At 32.2% G+C, this 26,143-nt stretch overlaps 2 protein-coding genes across 6 annotated transcripts in view; one reads left to right on the top strand and one right to left on the bottom strand.

Annotated features, from left to right (window-relative positions):
* LOC113403966 (WD repeat-containing protein 47) overlaps positions 1–16,774 on the top strand; it is a 54,881-nt gene extending 38,107 nt beyond the window's left edge. For all 4 annotated transcript variants that reach the window (XM_026644657.2, XM_026644658.2, XM_026644660.2 and 1 more), the window contains 5 exons: positions 3,478–3,655; positions 7,032–7,175; positions 8,451–8,603; positions 10,109–10,328; positions 13,417–16,774. In XM_026644657.2, the coding sequence (XP_026500442.2) occupies positions 3,478–3,655; positions 7,032–7,175; positions 8,451–8,603; positions 10,109–10,328; positions 13,417–13,562 (841 nt within the window). In that variant the 3' untranslated portion in view covers positions 13,563–16,774. The remainder of the gene's footprint in view (positions 1–3,477; positions 3,656–7,031; positions 7,176–8,450; positions 8,604–10,108; positions 10,329–13,416) is intronic.
* A 3,824-nt stretch (positions 16,775–20,598) lies between these two features.
* LOC113403989 (uncharacterized) overlaps positions 20,599–26,143 on the bottom strand; it is a 177,649-nt gene continuing 172,104 nt past the window's right edge. For both annotated transcript variants that reach the window (XM_064220259.1, XM_064220260.1), the window contains one exon: positions 20,599–21,415. In XM_064220259.1, the coding sequence (XP_064076329.1) occupies positions 21,351–21,415 (65 nt within the window). In that variant the 3' untranslated portion in view covers positions 20,599–21,350. The remainder of the gene's footprint in view (positions 21,416–26,143) is intronic.

The raw sequence follows: 26,143 nt of genomic DNA, 5'->3' as shown, positions 1-26,143 counted from the left end.
CTTTCGCTTTTGTTATATTAGTATATATTGTAAGAGAAACGTGGAATGTTTCTATATTAAATTTATCATTGTTAGTTCAAACACTCAAGTCAATTACAAAAACAGACAAAGTAAACTGTTATTTGATTGTTCTTATACTGTAATATTAAAACTATGTTTGTGCTTGTTACGTGCACAATGAAATTTATATATAAAAAAAAAAAACCATAAAAGGTGCAAACGGAATTCCTTGGCCGATACTCACTATGAAATCATTAAATCTCTAAATTGCGAAAGCTTATAAGAAAGAATGCGTTCCGAGACATAAGAAATAATTGCGGAACACGTCGCTATATAACATAGATATTCTATTTTTTTTTTTCATTTGTTTGACATTTATAATTTTGAGTATTGAATCGAAAGTTCATTGACGTTTTCGTTATGTTTAGAAAATTTCCAAATTGTAGCAAATTTATGACTCGATTTCAAGATGACAGATGACTTTTTTTTTTTTTTTACACGTAATTTCCACGTGTCTAGTTCATGTTCATATGTATCTGCATAATTGTAAAATTTTGCCACATGTATCTGCTAAGTCACCGTGGAGCAGCGCTGTGAGTTAAGAGCCGAAACTTATACTACAGCCCTTAGCCTCGAAGTGGCATATTTACGAGCTGGTACTATATAAATCAGTCAATCTTAAAGTATCAATATAAAAGACCTATGTCAACCTACAGGGCTACAATATTTTGTTCAACTGGAAAACTGATATAAAAGTTATCGAAGTAAAATCACCGCGACGACCAAGCGACTACAGTATATTTATCTTAGCTGTCTAACTTTCGCTTCGCTTGTTTGCGTAGATCTGTGATCAACCGGCTTCCGGAATGTCAAACATCAATGTCACTAATAAGTCTGAGCGATGATAGATTTTTTCTTTACTATATATTCGATGTCAACGACCTAAGATTTTGTTTATGTATGAACCGTTTGTTATGCCATATATGAACGTTCGTCGACTCGTGTTACAGAAGGACAGTGTCGCCCCCGCTTTACGACACGAAATAGGACTTGGACGGTGTGCAAATAGAATCAATTTAGAAAATTTAATATATATTTAAATAATAACGTTATCAGTCTATAATGATACAGTTTTTTTTTTAATATTTTTAAACAAAGAAATCATCATTCGAATTCGTATTTTTTTATAATATACATTTGTAATTACAAAATGGATCGAATAATAACAAAATTCATTTTGAGATATTTTAATTAAAATATCCATATTTATGATATACAGAAGAAAGTCATATAGGCACACTAAAATGGCTAGTTTAAAAGTTAATAAATTGTACATTTATTTACGGTTTTTCTATTTTATTCGCTTTATATTCATGAAATAAAAAAAAAAATACGTAAACAATATTCATAATAAAAAACAAAACTGTCACATGAGACACACAAAATGAAATGAAAAAAATAATAGAATAATTTTATACAGCCTACACGAATTTTAAATTCAATAGAATGTATAAAACAAAATTTATCGAAATAATTGACTTAGCGGAGCAGTCAACGACAGGTTTAAAAATAAAAATGAATTTTTTTAGCGAATTAATAAATAGAACGGCATTTTCAGCCAGTAGGTACTATAGAACGCTTTTCCTTGTAATTGTGTCACATACGTTTTACATTCGTCAACGCGTACTCTATTAATCTCGTTTCACCTGACATGTACAATATTGCAATTGTGCGATTTAAAAACAGCGTCGTCACGAGTTGTAAAGTTTAACGTGACGTATAATATACATGAAGTTAGAAAGTGATTCACATTAACGCGTCGGATTCTTACGAAACAATGATCGGTCGGTCTTCTTACTTTAATTTTAATAAAATACGTTTTTTTTTTTTTAGTTTATTTCGTAAGTCCAATTTCGGTTTTCTAAGTTTGTCATTCTTTTCAGAAGTATTGGATTGTTTTTTTTTCTTTTCAATTACCTGTTTTATGAGAATGACATAACTAATTTTTATCCCGGAAAACTCACCGTAAAGTCTCGTATAAATATAAATCAAATAAAAATATAATCGTTATTCTATGTAGAAGTTTTTACACCTTATTGTGTGTGTAAAAATTTCCCATCCATATAATACGTCGAAAATCGCATTACAAATTTAGTAAATATATAATTGATAGTATCATGTATGCTAAATGATAACCGTGGTTCTGCATCGAATCGATAAAAATTTTAGTGAAAGAAGTATAAACTTTTACATGACTTTGAGTGACTCTAAAGCTTGTATTAGTCAAAATATATTCGATCTGATTCACAAGTCCGTATGAATCTTGATAGATCACATATCGTTCGTAGTAGTTCAGTCCAGAACTACTAGTGACTAACGTTTGATTAAAAAGCAATTATGTTAAAATCACTCGAGGCACGAAGTAGTTTCTTCGATGACGACGAGCTTTCTTGTGAATAAACGAACGCATTGCGTAATATATATTTGCGTCTTTGAAATCTTGCTTTCACGTAAGATTTGATGTTTTATTTTCATATTAAACGTATCTTATATATTAATAGCGTAAGACAATTTACGTCCCAGTGATTATGGAACGATATCTGCACATAAAGGATCGGTTATGGTCTTATTTTGAAGAGCTCCAGCCTTAGATGTGAAGAAAATTAAAGAGGATTCTTGATTGCAATTTAGTAAATTGTTACGATTTAACAAAGAATTAAGTTTAGAGAGAAATAAGTTACTGGCCGGATAGAAAGCGTATATAAAAGTATGGCTGTATATAAAAAAAAAAGCCTAATGTAAAACTGGCGAAAAGACGTTGTCAGCTTAGAATGAAATTAAATCAAAACAAAACCTGTCATAGGTTTCGAAATTTGTAAAAATCTGTTGAATAAACGCGAAGTTTCGCGTTCCGCCCACTAGTTTTTTATAAACGCGCATCTCGTGCAATGTGCGTTTGGTGTATACCATCTAAAGCTCCGCATGCGTTGCAATGCATTTTTTTGTAATTATGTGGCACGACTTCAGTGCCAACAATACTTTGATAGAACTATGCCCGAAACCTTCACCAATGTAACAACAACCACAACACACACACAAAATTCGAATTCATTCATTCATTCATCCAAACCTACGACACACTCATGTTTATATTTGCAAATTTGAAGATAGTTGAGTAATATATATGTATATATATATATATATACTATATATTTTATATAAATGTGTATTAATGAGTGTGTCCTTTGTTCTATTTCAATATGTAATAGTTTTCTACACCGAATTGGATTAGGATCCGACCAGTCGTTTGAGCGTAATTGATATATATGTTCCAAATTCAAACTTTATATTGGTGAGATTTCAACGATCACTCATTTGAATATAATTGAATACAATCGGTCGATTCTTGTAAAGGAATTGTTCTCAACATTTCAAATTTAGAATCTAGACGTAAAATAACGCTAAATACTTTTCCAGAGACAACAGTGCACCGACCGCACCCACAGTTCTACTCAAGAGAACAAAGCACCACAAGGGAAGCATCTACTGCCTGGCTTGGAGTCCAGCCGGCGACCTTCTGGCCACCGGTTCGAACGACAAAACCGTCAAACTGATGAGGTTTAACAGCCACGCATGTAACTTGGAAGGACAAGAGGTAGATTAAACTTATAAGCATATATTTATTGTGTTATACTATGCAGCCCAATGTTTTTCTTTTGCGTGATTTAAGTATGTATCACGTGATTATTAAACAAGCACGACTTGGCACACGCATGTCGTTTCATTAATACGACCTACGTGCAAACAACAAACGATTTGTACAATAGACATCGCAGGCGGCGCATTGAAGATGTCCGGTGTGAACTTTGCTACTTTATAACAGTCTTATTATGTATTCCTCTAATTAATACTTACGACCGTTTTAAAATAGACATGACTTCATCTCCAATCAGAATCACCTCGTTCCATCGTGTATCATATTTGAAACATGATCGTTAATAAAGATACGCGTATTGCATTTCCTAGACTGCAATTGTGCCATTAAAATGAAATGTGAAACTCCAAGGTCACACGGTATGTTATTAATCTCGGAGACAATAAATATATGATTTGATGACGTAACAAATATTTCCATACAATAGTTTTTTTTTAGGATACAAGGTTTTGACGGAACGTGAATTGCAAAAAGCCATTGACGTCGATTTTATTTTGAGATTTGATTGATTTGGCTTCCTCGATGTTTGACTTTAAAATAAAATATTAGTTTTGACTTCTGAGACATTATCCTACCCAAGATATTGTTTCGATGTAAAGCCGAAGCAACTGTAGAAGTTTATTAAGTGTTGCTCCAAGTTTCCGATCTTTCTAGACCATTTCTTAGTCCATGTTTCTGATTTCTTAACAAATCGCGCTTTCTGGACTAAAGCCTTAAATTGCCACCATTTAGAAAATCAAAGGAAATAGGATACGTCACATTGTATATATTACTACTATGTAATGTAAGATTGTATGAAACGGACACAGTTGACAAAATTCAGTGTAATTACATTGTCCCCCGCACATTATAGCAAGTTTATAGTACGACTATTACAATAACCCCGCTGATACATACAGATCATATCGCTCCCAAACTAATTTGACGTACTTTATATAGTAGTTTTCGCACGCTCGCTTGATGATTCAGATTTGGTCGTCAGGTCTTAGATATATTAAAAGTAGTCGATGTCTTTCCTAGGGGGTCTCCATCTCGTTTCATCAAATTCGGTACATTGGTTTGGTGGGCTAAATAATCCACCAAAACATCACTAAATAGTATAAAACAAAGTCACTTCCCGTGGTCTGTCTGACCCTATGTATGCATTTAAACTACGCAATTGACTATGATGTGTTTTTTTTTTAATATATAGAGAAATGCTGTACATTATTTTGATCTCTCTCGTAGGGTTTACCCCTACGAGAGAGATCAAAATAATGTACAATGTTATTGTATACTTTAAAAGGTCTACACAGACCGCGATGGTATAAGTCTATCTGTTAGGGGTAGCTCACGATAACCATTTTTTATCCTTTAGTTTATACGAGAAATAATGGCTTATTTATGAAGCGATTTTAAGCAATACAGCATTAATCCTTATCGAAATGTAAATCCGATATCAATACTGCTATTGTTGGTTTGGACGTTTTGACGAGACTCGTCGACATACACTGAAAACTGAAGTACTGACAGCTGCTTCTTAGCATTTTGTTTAAATTATAATAAATATTATCTTTATTTTAATTATAATCATTAATACTTAGTGATCCAATCAAAAATGTTTATTGTTTTAGGAAACAGATTTTGCTTATCTGTCTTAACAGAAACGGTTAATATAGCAGCTGAACCATTGGTCTTAACCGCGTTAAATTTATATATCGTTCCCTATACATCATCACCTTACCTCTGTCACCTCAGTGCACACAAATTTTCACCCCCGATTTTACTCTCTCGGGTGGTGAAAAAGCCTATGTCTCAAACTGTCACCACAATAAATTCCATGTAAATCGGTTTGAGTGTGGAAAGGTAACAGATAAGAGTTATTTTTGTATATAACTCTATCTGTAACTCTATAGTAAACTAAGTAAACAGTCTACCTATATATATATATTCATATATGATATCTAATTGTAAATATTAAGCTGCTAATCAACGTCCATGACGTTATCGTTCAAGATTTCGATGATCGCACGTGTTAAGAATTCGATGCTCTATTTATGTTATACCTACTTTAAAAACAATTTGATATGTGTCATTGTTCTGTTAGTATAATACGCGTGTTGATAATTCCAGGAATAGTTTTGCCGTGAAATACTGAATAATATCGTTTTTTTTTTAAGACTTAGTATTTATTTATAATTAAGAATTGGAATAGTATTGAAATTATGGAAATATTTTCAAATGTCAGTACAGTACGTAAGTCAGTAGACACCTTTAGCGTTTTCAACAAATCATACTGCGCAGTACTTATTTGGATAAGGATTAACGCTGTTTAGCCATTATTTATCGTAAAAGGTGAAGAAGAAAAAAAATGGTTATTGTGGGTTATCCCTAAGAGATAGACATATGCATTATTTTGATATATCTCGTAGGATGCATCCAGCGTTTGCAATGTAAGCGCAAAAAAATATGTTTATTTACGACATCACTTTGGAAACTTCTGAAATTATCAGTGTTTCTCTACTATACTGTGCATGTATTATACATATAAACTTTCCTCTTGGATCAATCTATCTATTAAAATACCGCATCAAAATCCGTTGTGTAATTTTAAAGATCTAAGTATAAACAGCGACAAACAGCGGTAAGCGACTTTGTTTTATACTATGTAATAATTTTTCAAATGTCTTCGAAGATATCAGGTCTTGAGTCTGTGTGTTACTTTATTATATACATATTAAAAAATATACTTTACTATATACATTTTAAAAGGTACGAAAATTAACATGTATACGCAAAAACTGAAAGTAACTTTAAGTTATCGAAAAAAAAAATGAAGTTATAATTATCCCGACGAACGACCTGACAATCAAAATAACACAAAATTTACTTATAATACTGACAATCGTTACTTGTGATTCAATGAGATAAATTACCGGGAAGAATCACTACTAAGGAAGAATTGAAATTGAATTGTGACGAATCCCTTCAAGGAACTTAATTAATTTACTTCTCGCTATATTTGAAGTCTTCACAAGATGAAATGGCATTCTATTTTCAAATTCACCCTTTTTTTTTTAATTGTGCCTTTTATTTTTGCCGAGAGGGCAAATATTACTTCGCCAATGTCATGTGCGTTTCAATTCGTTTTTTTTTAAATATAATTAATTAAATATCTGTCCCTGTGATTTAAAATTTATTAAAATATACTTGTAATATCTTTTATTTTATAATGCATTGCTATTCCGTTAAAATTGCTTTGTCTTTTGGTTGTGTACGAGTGGGTGGACACATACCTATACACACATATACATAAATTATTTTTTACTTTTAACAGGTAGAATTGACTATGCACGATGGCACGGTTCGTGACGTCTGTTTCATAGAAGACGCATCGAACAAGACGAGCCTGCTCGTGAGCGGCGGTGCCGGTGATTGCAAGATATACGTCACTGATTGCGCCACGGGCAAGACATTCCAGGTATGAAATATAAAATATATACATATTGATATTACATACACGGTGAACCTAAAGATTCTATGGTAGGATTTTATTCAGAATATTTTATTAAATCTTTGGAATCTTTGAATAGTTTTATCAACTGTGTCGTGGGTCACTGTTGTCCACCGCGGGTCAATGTGGAACGAATTTGACATATCGTGTATTAAATAACAGACAATGAAATAAATCAACAACGTTTGAGAATAATTAAATCACAAGAAATTAATTTGTGTGCGAATTAAAATAAGAACAAAAAAGAATATGTTGAAATAATATTATATAAGACCGTATATAATAGAAAGATATAGATATAAATTAAAATGAGGGAAAGGTCGTCTAGAGGGGCCTGACACGTTTTCCTTTACGTGACGTTTTCTACCAGTTCCCTTAGAATGTTAGGAGAACTTTGCAAAGATACATGCATACATTCGAAACCGGTTTTTATTTTTTTAAATTTTTTCAAATGTGTGTACACATTGATATGTGAGTACCTTTTTTATTTACAGGCTACTGGCCTTATCTTTTTTTTTTAAATTGAATTGTTTCAATTGACATCAAATTTTTCATAATCAAATAATAACGATATTAGCATTTGTTTTCAATTAATTAAGCGTCAATATCCGTTGTCTCCCGGTGTGTGAGAGAGTGCGCAAACTTTCCCGGCAAGGTCGACTCATGTTGGCAATACACTATTTATTGAAAATTTCCATTTTAAAACTTTATCATAGTTGGTAATTAAAAGAGCAAAAACTGTATTAACAAACTATTCTATGGAAATAAATCGTGTTATGGTTAAAAGTACTTTTATGTTTTAAATTAATTGAAAATATTCTATGTCGATTGTCGATTGTTTGTATCGCTTATCCATATTTTTCATTAAAATCGTATTACCGTTTTATACTGGATATACTGAAACCGATCCTACGTCATCTTGTTTACAATATTATGACGTAATGTCAATTAAATTCATAATATACTTTATTCGAGTAGGCTTTTACTGCATGCACTTTTAAATCGTCATTTAACCAACTATATCAAGTGAAGCAACCACCGCTTCGGAATGTAGATTCTACCGCGAAGAACCGGCCAGAAACTCAGTAGTTACGTTTAATACATATGTATGTAATATATCTTGCGTTGAAGTCAACAAGTATTATGATTCAAAATGTTAAAAAAACAGTTTGATTTAATACAATTAAGTAAGTATTAAGGGAAATTTATGAAAAATAAAATGTTTATTCGTCCTTGTATCAGGCACTCAGCGGTCACTCGGGTCACGTCCTCTCTCTGTACAACTGGGGTGGCGCGATGTTCGTGTCTGGGAGTCAGGATAAAACTGTACGCTTCTGGGATCTTCGTACCGGAGGCTGCGTCAATGTCATATCACCACCCACCGGACCAACAAAGGTAAAGTACCACTGCCTCTATCCATGATTGTGTTCCATAGTATTTTTTTTAGAGTTTATGGAGTTTTCCGTTTATTTTTCGACAATTTAAAATGTCGCTTGATTTAATAGAAACTATTGGATTTTGAAAATAATATTAATGTAATCATCATTACATATGTAACCAATATATGACATAATTTATTTCGTGTGAAGGTTCAATGACGGTTTTTTTTTTTTGCTTTTATAGTCTGCTTTCGTTAAATGTTAAGACGTAAAGTGACATTACAAAGATACTTTTCATTATGTTTTGTTTTCTATGTATTAGAACCAACGATACGAAGTTGATTATAATTTAAAAAATTCTAAACGAATGTTTTTTGATTCGTTAGCTGGAAATGACGTGATAGAAAATGATAATTTCTTTATCCTATTTTAAATAGTAGCAATGAAATAATATCGGTGTTAAGTTTTTGTGCTAGTTCCTCTGGGTCTCAACTTATCATGCAACTTATGAGCCGAGATGGCCCAGTGGTTAGAACGCATGCATCTTAACCGATGATTTCGGGTTCAAACCCAGGCAGGCACCACTGAATTTACATGTGCTTAATTTGTTTATAATTCATCTCGTGCTCGGCGGTGAAGGAAAACATCGTGAGGAAACCTGCATGTGTCTAATTTCATTGAAATTCTGCCACATGTGTATTCCACCAACCCGCATTGGAGCAGCGTGGTGGAGTATGCTCCATACCTTCTCCTCAACGGGAGAGGAGGCCTTAGCCCAGCAGTGGGAAATTTACAGGCTGATTATGTTTATGTTATGTCAACTTATCAATTGCTCTGCCGCCTAACAGCAACGCCGTCAGAGAGTCAGTGCAATACAGCAAGGGAAATAAAATCTTAGTCATTGTGTTAATTGTGGGTAGTATTTTAGTATCAGGTCATCGACCCAACCACCTTGGTCTTTCAAAAAATCTAATACTAAAATAACTGTGTTTCTCTGTTGCTTTTTATGAAGCAAGTTTGACCCCAAAAAGGACTATTTTTTTTCTTTTTACTGGCACGGATCCGCGGGCTCTAGTACGCTGTATACATAGATCGAATATAGGCGTATTTTACGACCGTAACTCTAGTGTTTTTCTAACGTCTATAAAAGAAAGTTTGAAAGTTAATTTGTCAGCGGAAACCTTTATTGCTACTCTTGAAATGTTTTTCACCGAAATCAATCAGAATATTTACTGTATTTACCTGAGAGAAAGTCATTTTATTAACAATAAAATTAATAATGGCCTGTCATAGATTTCATTGTCTTTTGTTCACAGTTTCAACTTTACGATAGCTATGAAAAAAATATCGAACTTTGAACATTTCGCTATTATTGGTTATGAAATTATACTATATCGATGGCGACTTGAAAAGTATAATCTATCTTTAAAATATATGTAGTGACTTCATACTGAATCATCATTTTCGTGTAAGTCGAGCACTTGGCTAGGTTAAAAATTAAATGATATTCTTTTGTTTTAGGGTTCTGCTGTAGCGTCCTTAGCAGTCGATCCGAGCGGTCGTCTCCTTGTTTGTGGTCACGACGATGGTTCGTGCGCGTTACACGATGTGCGCGGTTCTCGTGCGCTACAACGTTTCACGCCGCACTCGAGCGATGTGCGCAGTGTGCGCTTCTCGCCCGGGGCTTACTATTTACTGACCGCTGGCTACGATGGAAGAGTTGTACTCACTGATTTGCAAGGTAATATAATTACTATATTTTTTGTAAATAGCAATACTTTGTATCGTTCTGTTACGGTTTGAAGGGCGAGTGAGCCTTCGTAGTTACAGACGCGAGGCACATAACATCTTAGCTCCCAAGGTGGTCGGCGCATTGGCGATGTAAGGAATGGTTGATTTTTGTTACTGCGCCAATGTCTATGAGCGGCGATGGCCACTTACCATCATGTGATCCATTTGCCCACCCGACTACCTACTAAATATAAAAAAATAAAAAGAATTCACCAGCATCGAAAGTGTGTGCGTAGTCCAGCTCTATCAGCTAGGTCGAATTGGTTTCAAATTAACTCAAAATATTTAATTCTCTTACTGATTACCCCGTCTGCGACATCTGTGTTTAATAAAAGCATTTCAAAATCGAGTAACATCTTAAACACTGTATCAAAAGTAAATAACAACCATTGAAATTGGAGATATCTATTAAAATGGCAGCTGTATAGCTTTCAGCTAATTAACGGAACGCGGTAAAACGTATCGGTTGTAAATAAGAGACTTTCGACATATTAGGTTTTGTCATTACGGTAAAATGTCCGAACGAAGTGTTCGTACTGAAACCATCGAATGTCTAAAACTGTTATATGAGAAAAAAATTATACACCTATACTAGTATCATAAATTTGCTTCAAGCTTAAAACGGTGAACCGATTTAGATGAAATTTGATGTGGAGATAGTTTCAGTCCCGGAGAAGAGCATAGGCAACATTTTAATTCACAAAAAAAATCGGGCGTGACGGTTTGTGTGCTGTAGGTATTATTATTATATTTTATAAGTTTCGGTGAAAGTCGCAGGTTCAGTCGAAAGTTTTAGAGTTTATTCCACCACGCTGCTTCAATACGGGTTGATGGATTCATGCATGTTTCCTAACGATGTTTTCCTTCACAAATTGAGCACATGAAACTGCAATCATCGGTTAAGGTTCACGCGTTTTAACCACTGCGACATCTCGGCAAAGCTTGTATATTATTTAGCAAGTGTCACGAACCAATCTAGGTTTTTTTTTTAACATTTATTTTGTCACAGATGTACAAATATCCGAACACGTCTTAAATGGCATATTACGTTATATTATAATAATATTTGTGATAAGATTCAATGGAACGAGCTTACGTGACACGTCTAAATATCTACGTGGCTTCGCTACGAGTTATTATTTCATAGGAGAATATTTTATTACATTTTTTTTTTCAAAATAATTATTATTTAAATTTAAACTGGACGCAGTATTCTTTTTATAAAATCAAAAACACTTTTGAATCGTCGTGAATTAGATGTGATGTTACCACAGGTTCGAAAAGTAGTTTTTAATTTTGTAGTTACTCTGTTCGATCGATTTTTCAATAAAGTACAATACAATTATTTAATTATAATGCTTGGAAATCATCAAATACAATGTCCACGGTTTTTTAAATAATTAAACGATCGAAATTTCAATGATCTATAATATTTTAGGTTAGTTTGGTTTAATTGAAATGTGCGTGATGCTGAAAACAATTTGGATAGATTTGTCATAAACTAACGATCCTTAATTATTCGGTAACGTATTGATTGGTGATTAGTGATTACAATTACTGAACTCATTTTGATTTAATTTATTTCGTAAAATGCCGGTGAAAAGTGCTCGTCTAAGAGTGCTTGAATAAAGTGTGTATTGGTTTTGAAATCTGTAATCATTTATCACCTTTTACGAAAGCATGCTTTGCATACGTACGTAGGTACATACATGTTTTTGTCTCATACAAAAAAAAAATAGGGGAAACGTCACTTGTTTTGTGTATAAGGCTCGTTATCTTCAAAACTTGTTTTAATGCATCTTTTTATTCAATAAATTACACTTTTAAAATAGTCCCACGTAAATAAGGTGAACTTATTAAGAATATATAGAAAAATAAAATTGATTTATATAAATACAATAACCGATTTCCTGAATATGAACGTACGTACACATGAATTAAAAAATAATGTTGCAATACCGATTCAATTACCGAAACCGGTATATGCTGTGAGTTCCGTTTTGACATAAAAATGTTTTATTGTTTTTGGAATATTATAAATGTGAAAGAAACTCTGTTTTCTCTTCATGCTTAAACCGATTTAAATGAAATTTAGTATCGATATAGTTTGCGTCCCCTGGAAGGACACGAATGAGTAGTGGGTTACTTTTAATTAACCCTTCGAGGGGGTGAAATGAGGTGACGGCTTGTGTAATAATAAAGTTTTATATATTTAGTGCGTAGTGGAGGAACGGTCGTTGTTAGTCTTTCAAGCTAAAAATACAAAACGTATTTGGATAATATTTAGCTCATCTAAAGATATATATAGGATAGCTTTTATCCTGACTCAAAACATGGTTAACCTAACATTTACTAGAATCTAGATTGTCTATAAGTCCACCTTCTACACTCAGGTTCTCTACCACGAATAGCCAATATGGTCATATTAGCGTCAACAATAATTTTCAAGAAGTTTGAACCAATTTTGGATGAAACATGAGTGTTACGAAACAAAATTTAGCAATTCGATTATCGTTATTGGAACATTAATGTTCAGTGTCGATTGACAGACAACACTCCGAGGAAATATGTCGTGACGTGTCTGAAATATTGTGATAAAGGTTTTCCATTGGATCGATTTTATGAAATCATAATAGGACGTAACATATTAACATTTCATTCTTATTTAAATAAATAATAAATAAATAAATATTGGACAACATCACATACATTACTCTGATCCCAATGTAAGTAGCTAAAGCACTTGTGTTATGGAAAATCAGAAGTAACGACGGTACCACAAACACCCAGACCCAAGACAACATAGAAAACTAATGAACTTTTTCTACATCGACTCGGCCGGGATTCGAACCCGGTACCTCGCAGTGGCGTACCCATGAAAACCGGTGTACACACTACTCGACCAAATGACATATACTTTAATTATATTATTATGAGAATATTATATTTACAAACGCAAACTACGCATCGTACTCTGATATTTCTTATGTTGAATATGTATTTGTAATATTTTCTAATAAAATATTTTCTTTCCTCAGGTGACCTGACCTGCTCTTTACCCAGCGTTCCAGTAGCTCGACATCCAGACAAAGTGATATCGGCGAGATGGCACCCTGACGACTTCTCATTCCTCTCAACGTCCGCCGATAAAACCGCAGTACTCTGGACGATACCACCAGTTTAAACTCCATAACCCACGAAACGGCCTACTACTCGAGTAAGGGTACTTTGAATTTGACCCTCGAATAAATTCGAATGTTTTCGTTTAACGTATGATTCGTGCTATTTCTCTTCGATGATATTTTGTATCGTTTCGGTACTTCACGCATTAATAGAAAATATTAAAACGGGCGTTGTTTTGTTATGCGCACTGTACCGCATACCCGGTTCTATAGTTAATAACGACTAATATAATTTAATTAATTATCGTCGCTTTAAAATCGGCTTATGAAAACTAATTTATATAACGTAGATTAAAAGGAATGTTTTTCAAGGTCATCAATAAAATCGATTTTGACGATCGATCTGACGAAATATCGATTAAGGTCACAAAACCATGTCTCTGAAAAATTCATACGTTGTAATGTAAATGTGTCTCATTGAAAGGGTAATTTTGTTTTTTTTTTTTTTTCTATTTAATTATCTAACGTCTGTACTTACGTCTTTTAATATTTTTTTCATGATAGTCGGTATGTTGAACCAAGTGAAGCTTTAAAATGTTTTATTTAATAAAATTTATTATTAAAAAATTTTACATTCATCGTAGAATATTTTTATCCGCTGTTTTTAAAACTTTTATACTGTAATGAACTTGGAGAGTAAATAGGTATTTAATGTTTACAAGACTAAAAAAATTGCAAACTTATTTAATGCCAAATTTAGATCTTTTATACGACGTCGGTCGTCATCAACGGTTTATTTTTTTTTTGTGACGTAATAATATTATGCGATGGATGAAGATTACATCAACAATTTAAGTTACAACTAGCATTATGTAAAAAAATGTATTAATTTTTTTTTTTAAATATTTTTTCTAATGTCTTGTATAAATATTATAACAATCAGTTACTAATATGAACGGCCTTATTTTCATAAAGTTTATCAAACGTTATATAATGAAAATGAAGGATAAAACTATACAATTGTGTAATAGACAGACTGAATCTTGATATTATTTTTGTAGTCGGAATGATGTATTTAGATCTTTAAACGCGATGCTGTCCCCACAGATATCGACGAACCCTATATTTCCAATCTTCATCAAATTGCAGCAATTTCTCAAGGTCTCGATTTGATGGAGTTCAATAAATCTAATAAATAACACATTTCAATCACGTTCTTATTAAATTTCGGTTATACGAAGGATATTCGTAATTGGACCGTATCGTAATCATTCATTCATTCTTCAAATTTCAATTTTTGAATGAATGATATTCAAACGCGTGACTGATATGTTTTATCTGTGTATCTTTACAATGGATTATTGATTTATTGTTTTAATTTGTAACTAAAGACTCGGTCACGATTCGACAAAAGATAATACATTCATTGTTTAACAAAATTGTTTTGTTGTATTTTTAGCAGAAATTATAACTGTATGCGTCATATACATGAACATTTTTGAAACAGTTGTTACCGTTTCAAATGTAAATATTTCATTTTTGAACTGAAGGTGCTAAATGCTCGAATATTGGAAATAATTACGGACTTTTTGATTCATGAAGATGAGTAAAACGATTCAACTTCAAACCAAAAATATCAGATAAAATTTGTATTGTAATAAATCATAGGCGTCAATCAACCTTGGACGAAGTGGAGTAAGACCACGTCTAGAAGAGAAGGTATTCTTGTGTCTGAAATACTAGTAAATCATTAATTTTAAATAAACGATATTTAATTGTAATATTGTTCGCTCATTTCAATGTCTATAGTCGTAGAGGATAATCGTTTTTCTTCCTATTAAAAGATCCTTAGGTGCTCGTAGCGGATACGTTTTCAGCTTCGAATTCGGTTGCAGTTTTGACTTTTGTTTATATGTCGAGTTCAATCCAGTTGCTCGTACGAGTTGACGTCGATCGGATTTTTGACAAATATTATAATTGGGCCTGTACTATATACGTATATATGGACGTACAATATTGTTTGACTATTACCGAATATGACAATTCAAAGTTAATTCTGACGGTATTTTCGATGATTCGATGCTCTATCTCTTTCTCTGGTATGTGAATAAAAAGGATAGCATATATCATATTTTCTATCTGGCCTTATAGTCCCGTTAAATTTAAGTAAAAGTTTAGATAGATAGAATCAGCACCATTAATTGATATCACAAATCCCATATAATCTTATACCCATACATTTCGTTAAGCGCTGTATTTTATCTGTAATTAATTTAGAAGAATTGCCGAATGCAAGTAGTTACAATAGTTTAATATATAATAATCGATAATATTTTTGAAGGATTCATCCGTTTTGTAGAATAACTAATTCTACTTTTATACATTTATAAAAAAAACTTCAACTGTCTCCCAATGTAATATTTGTCCGGCATTTTGATTTGTGACTGCTCGGGCGCGGTGACAGTATCGATTTGGCGTTTCTATATGTTAACATTTTATGACGTTTAACTTGCGTCACGTGAACTGCTTGCGCTTTTTTTATATACGATTTTAACATCGACTTTTAGTGTATATCGAAGCCTTGATTTGGTCGGATTCGAAAACAAGTGAACGAGACATTTTCTGCGTGCGTGTTCGTTAATATTTTTCCATATAATTCGCTTCGCTTTAACTAGAACAATGAAATAGTTTACTAATTAAAATGTATTACACCCATTAGATATGAATTGTTTAATAAAATAATAATACGTATTTAATTAATTGATAATCTTCTAAAGGTTATAGGTAGTTCTAGTTAATACTTAGGTCGATGACCTCATTGTTCGTCCCTCTCATAAATAGTGCTCGGTCTCTCTCTTACACTATCAAAAAGAATGAGACATGAAATTTAACAGTAAATTTAGAAATTGAGCTGTTAGTGTAATTTTCAATTTAAAAGGCATTATGCAATTTCTTCTATCAACGACCAGTAATGATAAATATATTTTTACCGATGTGTTAAATAATTGTTTTATGTCAGTTGCTATAGTTTTTATTATTATTTACCTGTTCTAATGTCACAGTTATATTTGTTTAAGGCCTTTTTATTGCACACGAAACACGAGTCTGTGTATTAAAATAATGCTATATATTTTATGTATTTAATAGTATATTATATGTATAGGTTATGTTATTAATTAAGTCTGATCTAACTTGCTAAATTGAACAAAATTTATGTTAAAACGACTTCCGATAACAACTGTATCTACTGTAAGAATATAATCCCTTATTTACATGTGTTTTGTTTTATTATGTACCTTATTCTTCAAGCTCTTTATATTAGGTGACTCGATTTCTTCCAGTCAGTCGATGATCCAGACGATACTCTGATCAAATAAAAAATATTACAGTAAATTCTAGAATCTTCGAAAATTTCCATAACAAAAATCTCCAGATGGTCGCCCGTGGTTCTGACAATGATGTAATTTTCCATTGTCTTTTGTTATGTATGAATGTACTTTTATATCACTCGGCTGAACTTTTATCTACAGTTTTTGCTCTGCTATGTCGAATATTTAATTCTTTTTGCGAGATTTCTCATAATAGCAGCCTTACTCTTTTGTAAGCTAAGTTATCTATTTTATGCGAACATATTTCTCTTCATAGTTGCTTCTGTTGTCATATAGTTGCTGGTTGCTCATCAAAATATTTAGCAATTTGTTTTTCCGGCGTGTTGCTATTAAATATTGAACGAGCTGATCGAATGCTGTCGATTCGAAAAACATTATTTGCCGTTAGAGACCTAAGAGTTTACAATCTTTCTCCAAATTCATAAACGGGAACAAATGTTACATAAGTTACATAACATACATATTTATGTATATTAACGAGCTACGTAAATACCACTTTAAAATAGTCGATTATGAATACTTCAGTACAAAGAGGTTCGATGACTACATTAAAATTAAAAATATTACTTTTTATTTATTTTCTCGTACAGACCGAAAGCTGTACGCGTGCTGAAGTTTAAATATATGAAGCTAGAAAATAGTAAATTCGAAGCTATTTCAAAAGTTGGCCAGATCCTCGCTGGCGGTTTTTCGCAGTTTCCACTGAAAAACATTATTTTTACGGTTACGGTATATATTGTTTCGGAACTGAAAATGGATATACTTAGTCTTGGTGAGCTGGAAGGAATGACACATTGAATGGACAGATAAATGTGATGCAATGTAATGTTTGTGTGTACAAAATAGGTAGTATAAAAAATCTCTATTTTTTATACCCAAAAGGTCGCTACTGAAAAACATTTCTGTTTTTTCTTTTTTTTATGATATCGGTAGGCGAACGAGCCAATGAGCCACCTGATGGTAAGTGGTCACCACCGCCCAAAGACAATGGCGTTGTAAGAAATATTAACCATTCCTTACATCACCAAAGCGCCACCAACCTTGGGAACTAAGATGTTACTTCCCTTGTGCCTGTAGTTACACTGGCTCACTCACCCTTCAAACTGGACCATAATACTGAGTACTGCTGTTTGGCGGTAGAATATCTGATGAGTGGGTGGTACCTACCTTGGGCTTGCACAAAGTCCTACCACCAAGTAAGTAGTTCTTTAATTCGGGATATATTCGTAACTAGACATGCTAGTCGACACTAGACCAGTATAAATTGAAATTTTGACAGGAAATATTCTCGTTCTATGTCCCTAGGATACGCTTTTAAACCACTTTCAAAATTAATTCATATTCATAAACTATATAAAAAAATCTGTTTTAAAAATTACAATTTTTTATCAATCACACAACTTCATTATCCAAAAGAAACTAAAGTTAACAATTGTTCAGAATGTAGATTCTACCAAGAAGAACCGATGAGAAACTAAGTAATCATTATTTTTTGTCATTTAATTGTGTAATTTAAATATAATAAACATTATTACATGCTTCATGAATATCAACGTATATATCGATTCAATGAATTTTCGCACAAAGATAGATTACAGTTTAACATATATTATATATATAATTATAAATATAGAGTTTAAAGGAGAACACTTCGCTCATCCCAAATTAATGGCGAATAAACGAAAAATGTGAATATGAAATTTTGTGATGTGTTTTTTTTCATGTGGCAACATTTTTTGGCTGTTCGTCGTAGGGTGTACAAGGTATAAAATAAAAATTTTACTTGCATATGATAATTTATTTGAATCTAAATTAAATTACATTATTGTGGGTAGATAGACAATGATAATTACTCTATTCGACTATAGCATTACTTTCAATAAATATTAGATATCTATTACATTTACAGTGAAACTTTCAGATCTATAACATTTAATATTATCTTAAAATTGTGAATATGTTTACGTAGTTATAAAAATAAAGAAAAAAATTCAATAGTTTTGATCTGTATTTCGCCACTGTTCCTGACATTTTTATAGGTTAAAGAAAACAAATAATTGACATACAAAATAAAAAAAGAAACAAAAATTATACGAAATTTAAATATATCTTTACGTGAGTTTCATTTTAAAAGATTACCGTTGTTTTTATTTTACGTAACAGCGTGAAATAGTATTTGCTATGCAATTAGTACTTATTATCTAAGTCTAAATCTTTGGTATACTTACTACAATATAGTTTAATAATTCATAATATATTTTCTACTGATAATTAAATATTTGCAACGATTAAATGAATTGAAACAATTTCTCTACTAAAGTTATGAAGAAGAAGATCAGGAACATTGAACCTACAAGATTAATTTCCGAACAATAAAGCCATTCTATTCAACAACGAACTAATTTATAATAAGTATTAACTCTATCGGCTACATTACGAATATTTATGTATTTAAATTCGAGTGAGAATTATAAATATATATTTGGTATCTACATCAAACTTTTTGGTCTCAATATTTCATCATTTCTACTTTAAAGAATCGCAAATGACAAAATACTTAAATATATATTTAGCATAATTTTAGGAACTTAATGAAATTAAAAATTAACTAAAAATAACAATCATTACGAAGAAAAATAATTTTATACAACTTTTCCCCTTCAGATAATATACATTACATCATTCAAGTACCCTGTTCACTCTGGCAACACAATCGCCTTAAAGATACGACAAAAAATACAAATATTGTTAACTTTACGAAAGGCTGTAAAAGACTTACCGCGAAAGCCTTTAAACAAATTGAAAGAGAAACATATACGACCCTCAGCGATGGTACGCAAATATTTCAACAAATAAGAAAGTGCCTCTTTCAATATTATTCAATGGGATTATTTTACACTTTAGATATGAATTTGCGCGGTTCATTGTATACGCTATGGAAATATTTCGTTTGTTTCCTATAAAAATAAAATAACGATAAATAATTTACCACAATATTTTAAAACATGTCATGTCAATTTTTTGGATTATGACAATCAGATTTTAATTTTAAAGTTTAGTTAAAATGATTGATAATATATTTTAATCGACAGTTTTTTCGAATTTAGAATAATATCGGTAGTTATTAGTCTGTGACTGTACTATTGATGAACTGGATACACACATGTTTACGTACATAGAGCAACCGTATGCAAAAATTAAACATTAAAATTCTCGTGTCCTTATTTAACTATTTTTTTCTGGGACAAAGATATATGTTTTAATTTATTTTAAGACATAAAATCCTCACCGTATTCTCTCAACCGCAAGTCACGTCGTAAACGCACGGAAAAGTTGTATGAACATTTTGAATACTACTTCAATCAATGTAATTCATTGCAAAGGGATAATTTTACTTACAAATATTTTCCTGTCATATATTGAAAAAAAAAACACACTTTCTCAGTGATGAAGGTTCTCAGACTTCCTCTATTCACAAGGAAATTGTCTTGATAAGCAACATGATGTAATAACATTCGCATCCGTATTTGACTCACTTGCTACTCGGCTTTTTAAATAAAATTACAGATTATAAAAAAAAAAAATACTAAATGCAATAATAATCTGTGCAAGTAACTATTATATGATTCGTTTTATTTTAACTGGCAAAATACTATTGCAAACACTTTCAACAACAGATTGATCACACCAGCATTGATAAATATAATAGTGAACCTGAATATGCTTTTTTTAAAATCTAATGAAAAATCTTTTCCTTTATATCATCATATACTTAAGGTATATTTCTCTGTTTTTTTTTAAATATGACTTCTTAAATTACACGGTTAATATTGATAATCGATTTGGAATATAATTCTAACATGAATCTTTAATATATTGAGAGTGATAAAAGTGATCAATGTAAGTTTTCTATATCACGTGTAAATTAAAAAGTAAATGTGTTATTTGTTTCGAAATAAATTATATTATCTGTGTGTATAATTTGAAAAGGTTTTTGAAATGAAATCCATAATTTATGTATCAAAATTTGTTATTGTGTGAATGGTTATAATTTGAAAATATCGTCTTAAATATTTATTGATTAACGCTAAATAAATTTTGGAATAACTGTCAAACGGTATTATGTATGTACTGTTTTACTGTATTAATATTTGCGTTATAGATAATATATATTTTGTTATACACTGTAGATAGTATAAATAACTCTTTAATCTAGAATATGTAGATATAATATTGAATAAACTACATAATGTAAGTAACATATTATCGGTGTCCGTGATCCGTGCTGGTGAAATTTTAATTATTTGCCGTGTCTCGTATCTTTAAAGCAATCGTCGCACCAATTCCTTACAGATAGGAATCCTTCGTCTGATCTGCGGGCGGTACACCGGCCGTGGACATCTTACGCCTCTCATTGCGAGCGCGTGTCACTGGTCGGTAGTACTGCTCGCTTCGACGCCGTCAGCGTTCCGGCACAGGCGTCTCCGACTCCAGTTCCATCCAGAGAGAGCTGATGACGCGGGCGTCTGGAAATATAATATATTTAAGAATCCCTTGACTGAATAATTGGAATAGTTGGTAAGAAGGCTCTGACTTGAGCAAGCCCGTCTGAGTAGGTACTATTCACTCTTTAGTTATTCTACACGTTCATAGCTCTACTTTGTATTATTGTGGTCTGGATTGAAGGTTGAGTGAGTCAATATAATTACAATAAAAAGGTACATAGCATCTTAGTTGTTATGGAGCGCTTAGGTGATTTAAAAAATTGATAATATTTCTAAAAGCTCCACTGTCTCTGAACGACGGCAACTACTTATAACCAGGCGGCCTAATTGCACGTCCGTCTATCTATTAAAAATAATATATATATATTGTTAATTATCATGAAGTAATTAGCAAGGTTTCATGATATTCGAATTTCGTGTTATTAAATAGCATATAGTTATTACGAATTATAGTGATACATAGATTCATCAATTTGATCTTAAGCCTTGGGTTGTGTTCACTTTTGACGTTATCTAAGGGTCACACAACCCAACGCTTAGGATCAAGATCATGATCGCTGTAATCCTTCCATATCGTAAACGTTCCACAACATACAACATATTAATATATAATAAAATGTCTTAACCGGTCGAAATCAATGTTGGCTAACAAATTAGATACGTTTGAAACAAAAATACTAAATCATAATCGATTCATACGGTTAGGAGCTACGATGCCAAAGACAGATACATACTTTCTGCGTCGAGGTTCGGTGTTCTGTTTTGTATTTTTTTGGCTACCTGTCCGGTAAGTAGTCATCACTGACCTGAGACATCATCATCATCATCCTCCTGCCCTTATCCCAATTTTACTTGGGGTCGGCGCAGCATGTCTTCTTCTTCCATACTTCTCTGTCGGACGTCATCTCACAAGTAGCATTCTTTCTAACCATATCATCACTGACCTCCGACATTGCCAAAGAAATCTTAACCATTCCTCACCCCGCAATTTCGCCCCCTAAATTGGGAACTAAGATGTTATGAACCTTCAAACCGAAACAAAATATAAAGGTTCGTTTTCTGGATGTATTATACTTTGGGATTCGATCCTGTTGAGCCTTTGTCTAAAGGCACGATTACGAAACTACTTTTGTTGCAATGGGACATAAGATGTTCCATCACCATACCTATTTTACACTGGCACACTCAACAAACAACAACAAACACTGTAATACAATTTATTGTTATTGGTAGCTTAAGCGATAAATCCTACCACTGTTTTAAAAATGCGGAAATATCTCATTAGTCTTATAAAATTAAACCACAATTGATTATTATACAATCAAGCAAATTCTATATATAAAATGCCCAATCGAAGGTCCGACGTTTAAGTGCAAACTCTTAACACTCAGACTGTAACACAATCATGGGAACGAAAGTGATTATTTTATTTCGTTATCACACATATCGACCGCTCTATTGTGACTTATTCTGTAACTTATTTAACACACTTTATATTAAGTTATAAGAGCTGGTACTTCGACTGACGAGTGAGGTCAAGGCTACAAAATCTTTCTTTTAAATAGTACGAGCATAGCTTACTTTCATGTTTATTTTTCTAGAGAAAACTAGTTAGTAAAGTTCGTTATGAAAATTACTAGTATGCATATTATCCTTTATAATCATGAACATAAATTATTGTCAACGAAAATAGTCCAAGGTATGACGATCGGGCTTTGGAATTCCACATTGATATACGGGCACTGGAAAATTATTGGGGCAAATTTAGTAGAAAAAACTTGTATTGTTTTATTGTTTAGGTCCAAATCAAATACATTTATATGTATGTATAATGATATATGAGATAGAAACATATATATATATATATATATATAAATAAATAAATAAATAAACATATCTAACATTGTACAATGTTTCTTCTATTTCTTAAACTATTGCGGAAGTATTTCAACTCACTTATCTACAGGAAAATTGTGTTAAGCTATTGATTGATTTACTTAAAGCCTACAAATTTGGTAAGACGTTTTAAAATGGGGAAATAAGGTGCACAGATTATTTTTTTAAGCCTGACTTGGACGATGGTATCTTTATAACACGATAAAAATAAAACGTAATTAAGAATAAAACTGCGTTGTCGTAGAAAACCTATATTTCAGAAAGGTAGGAAAACGACGAAGGGGTCCCTAGAGTCCCGACATCCCTGCTAAGGTCTAATCTTGTAGTGGTTTTGAGCGTATTCCACAACGCCGCTCTTTTACAATGCTATAGAAATAAAAGTAGAACGTAATTAACGTACGATATTATTAGATGGAAACCAAAAAGGCTAAATATAATCCTCAGGGAATGTAGTCTTATATTATATGAAGTTGTATTATGAGTATTTCGATTGTTAAGTCACGTCACTTTTGGATTTTACACATAGGTCGACTTAAGTAATGTACAATGTTATTTGGACCAATCTCTTCAGTAATTTATACACATTCGCCCGAATATTCAGAGGTATACGTCTTAATGTAAGTTGATTTAATCTTGGCATAGTTTTCGGAGATGAGTCGATGCCTTTTCTGGCCTCCTAAAACCTTTTGAGAGTTTGATGTTGATTTACGATAAAGTCGGATTAAATGATTTTAGTATTATTAAAGTTGTTTGAGTTAAAGGTGGTATCCTTATTGTATTATGTAATATAATTTGTTTATAATTATGCTTTTGTTAGCTAAGGCCTTGGTGAAAGAAATGGATTTCTGATGCACCCTTAGTATGTGTAGATATTTATATGCATATATTTGTCATCCATTCTGCTCACTCCTGGAACTTCTCTGATTAGTAAAGTGGATAGTCTGAGCAACCCTATGTTATTTTGGACCTCGGTTTTAGCTGGTGAGTATCTCATATTTTAATTCAAATGTTTGATAGTTTACCCTACGTAGTAAAAAATGGGTGAATAAAAATCTGTGAATAAATATAAATAAATATTGGACAACATCACATACATCACTCTGATCCCAATGTAAGTAGCTAAAGCACTTGTGTTATGGACATCAGAAGTAACGACGGTACCACAAACACCCAGACCCAAGACAACATAGAAAACTAATTAAGTTTTTCTACATCGACTCGGCCGGGAATCGAACCCGGGACCTTGGAGTGGCGTACCCATGAAAACCGGTGTACACACTACTCGACCACGGAGGTCGTCAAGAAATCTGGCTTTATCAAAATGCTATCATGTTTGTACTAGCAATATCGATTACGATTCACATGTTCTAACCACTGCGCTATCTTTCATATTTTTTTTCATAAACAATATAAGCATTGAACAAAAGTTAATTCATGATAGCAATATAAAAGTGATCCAAAACTTGACGTCGGCTCATTAAATGAGACGTCAAAATAAATGAGGGCGCGACAAAGAATTGTTACACATGAGGGAATTGGTCGGAAATCATTATGTGTTTGTTAACTAGACGAGGCCTTTTGTGTCAGCTAATTGTATCGAGACATGTATCTGAATGAAAGTAAAAAGTTCTTTAAGTTCTTAATTACTTTTTCGACGATAAGACAGCGTGAAAATGAGGCGGCCTTCAAGCTATTTTTAATTTAAATACAAATCGATACTTTGTAAACAACAACTGTTGAAATAAATCCGGGGAAGACTTTTGCCAATAAATAAATAGTTGTAATACAAGTGATAAGTTATACCTATAGCTAATAAGTTCTGATATAATTTTATTCAATAACATCTCAGTGGGTTTCGGTCGTGTTAAGGTTCATCTGTTCTCTACACATGGATCAGGTCGTTCAAATTTCTAATTATTACTCGATAAATTATCAAATTAGTTTAAACAAAATACATATTGTACACCTTTAAATATATTTATGAGAATAACTAAATACAATAAATAAATATATTTTTAATTATTGTGTTAATTTTAATATTTAAATTATAAGTTTAATAAACGAACGCTGTCTTTCTTCTAGTTCTTATTTTAAATTTCAATTCATTATATTAAAGTATTTTGGAATAATTGTTTACACCGTACCGTACAGCTATACTGCAAGAACATACTCGAAATTCACCGCAGACACGACTGTGAAACATCAGACCGTGATTTGCTACATCGCCTATAGTAATTAAACTATTTAATGTATACACACATCACTGAATTCGGTTTTCAACATTTTACGAATGAAATACGAAGTGAGGTGTTACAGAATAGCATTGCTGATTTTAGTTTAACCTTCGATGTTTGAAAATAACTGTTATAGTTATGATAATGTTATTAGATATGCGTTAGTCATCTCTGGTTTGGCGGGGAGCCATATGGCAAACGACGTGGTACGGGTTTAATAAAGCAGGCTATTTGTTTTTACCATTACAGATTACCATTTTAATCATGAAAATCAATTGAGTTAATTTCTTCATATTAGACTTAACGAAATGTATCGATCCGGAAAAAGTGAGTTTGTTGTAAAAAAAAAGGAATCGTCTTGGACACGTTTTCGATACCGGATATTTTACGTCGATCGAAAGCATTCCTTGAATCTATGTATACATTGAAATGATTCCTATTCATATGGTCTATTATCTTAACATCATAAGGAATGTCTGCATAATGAGTTCAAATAAGTGGGACATAGCTAACTGAAGAGGATTATGGTAAGGATTAATTACCTTGAACCTTGCCAACAATTATTGGGACATGGAATGTCGACTCAACTATCATTATTGTTACTTATGGCAATTACTTA

The sequence above is a fragment of the Vanessa tameamea genome, chromosome Z, assembly GCF_037043105.1.
Source record: "Vanessa tameamea isolate UH-Manoa-2023 chromosome Z, ilVanTame1 primary haplotype, whole genome shotgun sequence".
NCBI lineage: Eukaryota > Metazoa > Arthropoda > Insecta > Lepidoptera > Nymphalidae > Vanessa > Vanessa tameamea.
This window is presented reverse-complemented; position numbering and strand designations above follow the sequence as displayed.